Consider the following 6,405-nt stretch of genomic DNA (forward strand, 5'->3'; position numbering starts at 1 on the left):
TCCTGCTGACCAGAGCCTGGGGAAGAGCAACAGAGTATCCTAACTACATAATCCCTTCCCCTTTTTCTAATTGAGGAAATAGTCACATAAATTGACCATTTTAAAGCATATAATGGCAGTGGCTTTTAGTACATTCACAATATTGTACAATAACCACCATTATCTAATTCCAGAACATTTTTCATTACTCCAAAAGGAAATTCTGGACCCATTAAGCAGTCCCTCTCCATTCCCCCAGCCCCTGGCAACCACTAATCTGCTTTCTGTCTCTACAGACTCGCCTATTCTGGACATTACATATTAATGGAAACATATAATAGGTGGCCTCTTGTGTCTGGCTTCTTTCACTTAGTACCATGTTTTCAAGGTTCATCCATGTTGTAGCACATATCAGTATTTCATTTTTATGCTGAATAATATTCTATCGTATAGATATACCACATTTTGTTTATCCATTCATCAACTGATGAACATTTGGGTTGTTTCCACCTTTTGGCTATTGTGAATAGTATTACTATGAACATCCACGTACAAAATTTTGTTTGAACACTCATCTTCAGTTCTTTTGGGTATATACCTAGGAGTGGAATTGCTGGATCATATGGCACTTCTACATTTAACTTTTTGAGGAACTGCCAAATTGTTTTCCACAGCAGCTGCACCATATTACATTCCCACCAGCAATGTATGAGTGTTCCAATTTCTCCATATCTTCACCAGTGTTTGTTATTTTCTATCTTTTTGATAATTGCCATCCTAATTGCTGTAAAGTGGTATCTCATTGCGGTTTTGATTTACATTTGCCTAATGACTAATGATGTTGAGCATCTTTTCATGTGCTTATTGGCTATTAATTTGTGTATCTTCTTTGGAAAAATGTCTATTCAAGTCCTTGACCCACTTTTGGGATGGTCTGTCTTTTTGTTGTTGAGCTGTAAGATTTCTTTATATATTCTACAGTGACTCTTTTATTTGAGCTATGATGCCATGGGGAGAGGCGCCAGTTCAAGGAGGAACCTGGAGGCAGGTTGGAGAAAGGGGAATCCCAGCACCATAGGTGGGGCTTGCCTGCTGATATGAGGTGCTATTGGCTCTTAGACCTCTCCCACAGAGACTGACAGACAATATACCAGAGGAGTGCTCTCAGAAATCTTACAATAAGGATGTCAATAAACTCAGAATTGGCCTAGCTGACCTACGATCTATGACGTATCCTGGGTGGGAACTACGACAATGAGAAAGTCATAATGCAAGTAACTTTCCCAAGAAGAGTCAACCAATAACTGGGCATCTCTACTGCCCTCCTATCCTATTAGGGAGAGTTCATCACAAACAATGATGAATGTTGAGAACTGTAGTTCTAGATCTAATAAAACATGGCAAAAATAATCAGAGATAACTTCTCTAAAATATGCAATTGTAGCAAACTACTTTTAGGAAGCAATTCTCATTCTTTTTTATTTTTATTTATTTATTTTTTTTGCGGTACGCGGGCCTCTCACTGCTGTGGCCTCTCCCATTGCAGAACACAGGCTCCGGATGCGCAGGCTCAGCGGCCATGGCTCACGGGCCCAGCCGCTCCATGGCATGCGGGATCCTCCCAGACCGGGGCATGAACCCGTGTGCCCTGCATCGGCAGGCGGACTCTCAACCACTGCGCCACCAGGGAAGCCCCTCATTCTTAATCTATAATTTTAAATCTAGCTCTTCTATGTTTCACAGAAATATTTGTATTTTTTGCCTAGGACATGGGAAACATTTTCACATAAATCATTACTAAGAATTTTAACTTGTCTTCCAATACATTAAGAAAAATTACAAAGTAGTTTGTACTATGAGTTGGTCTGATAACTCTATGATCTTTTTCAGTTTTTAAATTAGCATTAGTACTGTAGTTACATTTTTAATAGAACTAGAAATATGAACTAGAACTAGAAAATGAGATGGAATTGAAGCCAAAATTGCTAAAAATGAAAACGTACCTCCTATGACTAGATTCACACCCTCTGAATTATGAGAGATTTCAATCTAAGTTTAAAACAGGCTTGGCAGAGTTTCCTGCTATTCTGAAAACAACTGATTGAAATCCAGGGAAAATAACGCACATGCAATTTGATTCCCACCCCACCCCCTTACTGCTTTGTCTCTCCTCCATAGGATTGTCAGACAATCAAAGATCAGTTTGATACGGGCTGGGCTTGCCCACAGAATGTCTAAAGGAGTTTTTATGTCTGACAACAAGGCCAGATGTGGCCCTCACCAGGTCCCCACAAACACCAGTGGTGTCAGTGTATGCAGCAGGATGGACATGGCAGCCAGAGGAGAAGCAGTGCCAAGACCACCTTTCTAGAGCTTCCAGCCTTCTCCACATGCATGAATACTGCAAATGTAAATCACGGGGTGACAGAAACAAGAAGTAAAAAACAGATGGAGAAACAGAGATTATACAAAAGTTAAAAGTCATAACTCTTACCTGGGCCAAAGAGAAAATATACAGTCCCCAGTGAGGCAAACACAGCACGAGAAAAGCTGTCAGGACGCTCTTGAGGATTACTGACAGGCTCTCAGCAATCACCTGCAAACCCATGGTAAAGGGTACACTTTACAAACATTATTAAAAACTAAAGATGCAAAGGAATCCCAGAAAATCTGGGATAGTGGTTACCCTGGTGGTAGGGGTGGGGCATATGGTTGGACACAGTATTAATAATGTTCTACTTCTTAGGTTGGGTGGTAGGTTCATGGACCTTTAGTATATTATCATGCTTTAAGATTTACATATATGTTACACACTATATTCTTTTGTATGTATCAAATAATATATTTTAAAAGATGAAAAATTAATATCCGCATACAACTAAATAGAATCACTAGAAAAATCTGAAAAACGTCCTTTTAAATTCTTATTTACACTAATAACTTCGCTATTAACAAAACCTTTTCTTCATTAATAGTGTAGCAGAGGTAAACTTCAACCAAACTCATCTGACAAATCTCAAGTGAATGAACTGAACTGATCATGTTACCTTTTTCCAAATATTTTTTTAGATGCAAATCTGAAAAGACCATTCTCTCCTATAAAAGCATTTTTTAAAAACCACTCTTTCTCCTATTCTTCTCATTTCTCATTCACAGCAGAAGGCACACTGACCTTAAGCTTGACAAACATATGTGCTTGTGCCAAGACCCAGAAGGGCTCTCCCAGAAGTTCCACCACTGCCGAGAACCCAAACAACACCACTCCAGTTCCATAGTGGGGGATGACGTCAGGATCGGGCACTGCGAGCAACTGTAGCCAGGCCCACCCCAGGAACACGGACCAAAACACACCCAAAGGGACTCTAGAAGACGGAAAAAATGTCTCTTAATATGCTAAATATAAAAATAAAAATATATTAAAATAGTAACATTGAACAGAAAAGAAATATAGTCATAATAAAAATAGCTACCACTTATTCAGGCACTTACTACACGCCAGGCATATGATTCACCCCCTTTATCTCACTGACTCCTCACAATGATACTCTGTCATTACCCCCATTTAAAAGATGAGGAAACTAAGGCTGACAAGCATTGGGTAATTTGGCCAAGGTCATAGACAGCTATTCAGGGCAGAAGTAGGACCCAATCCTGATCTAACTCCAAAGCCTGCACTCCTATCCACTGTGCTACAATGACTCGTAAGTAAAACTCCCAGAAGTGCCTGCTGTTTGCACTAGAATAACTGAAGGATGGTATACAGCTGGTCCTTGTACCTCAAATAACTGGTAGTCCAGTGCACAGTACCCTTTCAGGTGTGACCAGAGAGCACTTCAATATGACTGGGTGGCTAACAGTTATTCCTCTAATAAAATAAACACCTACCGGCCCTTATGACAGTCATCTCCATGAGGTAATAAGGAGTTATGCAAGGGCAGGACTGGGAAACCATTTTAATCACTAGCCCTCCTGGCAGGGATCGAACTGCAGAAAAGCCATTACAAGTTTTAGCTGATGTACTTGGTCCTCAAGAATATTCTAAAAGGCTCAGAACTGAAATCAACATAACAAAATTGAGGAGAGATACAAAGAAACCCTTAAAAGGCTTTCAAAAAATAATAAGTGGCTGTTAAAAGCACAGAAAACACTCTAAGGAAAAAGGTTAGGAATAAAAAAGATGGCACAGGCCCAGTGGGAATCAAAATAGCAGAAACAGCCTCCAAAGAGGGTAGGAGTGAGGTTAGAAACGTGGCACAGAAACCCCTACCCGGAGCTTCCTCCTGGCTCCTGGCCATCTGGAGAGAAAACAGCCAGGGACGCTGCTTCACACAGATGTTCTCCCCTTCCTGTCCCATGCCAAGGGCCCAGAAGCCCACTGCAAAACCCAAGCTGGAAACTATTCAGCTTTAGGCAAGTGTTGCTGTTTAATTTCTCACACTTATCACGCTTGCCTCTGTGAAACCGTCTCCGGCCAAAGCACAACTCACGTTAGCCACAGGAGGTTGAGCGTCTGGCTCCAGTCCCGCTGGGTGCTGCCACTCAGACATGCTCTGCGGAAGGGCTCTCTGGCCAGGAAGATGATGGTAGAGTAAAGCAGTGTTAGCCTGTAAAGGAAAGCAGCAATCAACATGATGTCTAGTTTTTTCATAGAGACAACTTCTGGGATTTTGCTAGCAATTGGGAGAAGGAAAAGTCTTGGTCATAAATCACTGGTGGTGATTGGTGGGGGGCAATGGTTTCTTATAGAAGCCCCCTCCCCAGCTAATCTGATCCATACAATAGGAGAGTTAGGAACCAAACAAGGGACATATGAGCGTGTGCCTATAGAGAGTTATGCCTAGAACAGAAACTGCCACAGAGGCCCCAAAGACTGCAGCCTTTGTGCCTATACAGAGGTGTGGCTCTGACCATAAGGAGGAAAAAAGGACAAGATATGACTGCACACAGCAAGAGGGCCTCTTGGCCACCCTGAGACTGGTGACCTAATGACCCCTGTGAAAGAAGCTGAGGCTCTACTGAGTAGAGAATCTCAACACAGGCAATGAGGCTGGCAACCACTACTAGGGCCGCTGCAACCCAGATGGGCAAGGCTTGCCCATGTTCCTCCTTGCGGGCTTACCTAGGTGGACCCTCCTGCACCTTAGCAAAGAGTAGCTACAGTTCCCCTTCCTCAACAGGCAGTTGATTGGATGAAGCCAGAATGAGGATGGCCCAGGGCTAAGGTACCTGCGGTTGTCCAGGGACCATTCTGTGACCCAGTGCTTCTGTCCCAATGAGACTGAACTATACCTTAAGCAGGTGGACAGGCCAGACAAGGGCTGTCAATGCGGGGATCTGCAAATCTGGGCGAGGCCAGTGGGGAGAGGCCCAAACTGCTTTAAAGTCTGAGTACCTAAGAAGCCTTGGCCCTCTTCCTTCCTGCTTTTACAAGAACATTTCTTTTATTTTTTTAAATAAATTTATTTATTTTTGGCTGCGTTGGGTCTTCGTTGCTGCATGCAGGCTTTCTCTAATTGCAGCAGCGGGGGCTACTCTTCGTTGTGGTGCGTGGGCTTCTCATTGCAGGGGCTTCTCTTGCTGTGGAGCACAGGCTCCAGGGTGGGTGGGCTTCAGTAGTTGTGGCACATGGGCTCAGTAGTTGTGGCTTGCAGGCTCTAGATTGCAGGCTCAGTAGTTGTGGCGCATGGGCTTCGTTGCTCCGTAGCACGTGGGATCTTCCCAGACCAGGGATCGAACCCGTGTCCCCTGCATTGGCAGGTGAATTCTTAACCACTGCGCCACCAGGGAAGTTCCAAAAAGAGCATTTCTTAAAGTATGGTCCCTATTTCAAAATCACGTGAAAAACTTGTCAAAGTGCAGATTCCCGGGCACCTCCTCAGTCCTACCAATTGCAAAGCTCTCCAGATGATTCCTTTGCCCATGACCTTTCTCTAAGCTCTGAGAACAGAGCTAAGAGCATATGTTCGGTAAATATTAGATGTGAAATGCTGTCTGGAACATAATGTCTTGTTTACTAGGACATGAAGACACACCTGGGAAGCTGAGCTACACTGAGCACTCACAGCACTTCATATACTTTTGTGTCATTTGTGAAGACAGAATATGTGTGGGTGTCCTTGAACAGACAGGAGGAGAGTAGAAGAAACAGAATCTAAAAGACAAAGCAAGTCGGCTCTCTAAGAGCCTCCAAGGAACTAATGACAAGGACTCAGCTCTCATCCCACTGCCACTTTCCAATTATAAAATTCACCGAGGAGGGAAGGAAGGTGGCTGTTCCAGCCCTGCAATTACAAAGCACATCCTCACGATGTGCAGAATTCCTGCTTCCTTTGCTGTCAGCAGGACAAGAACACAGGATTATACCTGAGTTGGAGTTTGCAGTGAATTACTCCCACTCCTCTCCTGGGTTCTAAGGCACAGTGGAAG

The 6,405-nt window shown here is 43.3% G+C and overlaps 1 protein-coding gene across 1 annotated transcript in view; it reads right to left on the reverse strand.

The window, feature by feature from the left end:
- Nucleotides 1–6,405, reverse strand: part of RFT1 (RFT1 glycolipid translocator homolog) — a 39,082-nt gene that overhangs the window by 28,860 nt on the left and 3,817 nt on the right. The window contains exons 3-5 of the mRNA XM_007447220.1: nucleotides 4,467–4,583; nucleotides 3,152–3,341; nucleotides 2,474–2,575 (exon numbers count right to left, since the gene is read on the reverse strand). Of these exons, the coding sequence (XP_007447282.1) occupies nucleotides 2,474–2,575; nucleotides 3,152–3,341; nucleotides 4,467–4,583 (409 nt within the window). The remainder of the gene's footprint in view (nucleotides 1–2,473; nucleotides 2,576–3,151; nucleotides 3,342–4,466; nucleotides 4,584–6,405) is intronic.

Source organism: Lipotes vexillifer, unplaced genomic scaffold, assembly GCF_000442215.2.
Source record: "Lipotes vexillifer unplaced genomic scaffold, Lipotes_vexillifer_v1.1 scaffold818, whole genome shotgun sequence".
In the NCBI taxonomy this organism is placed as follows: Eukaryota; Metazoa; Chordata; class Mammalia; order Artiodactyla; family Lipotidae; genus Lipotes; species Lipotes vexillifer.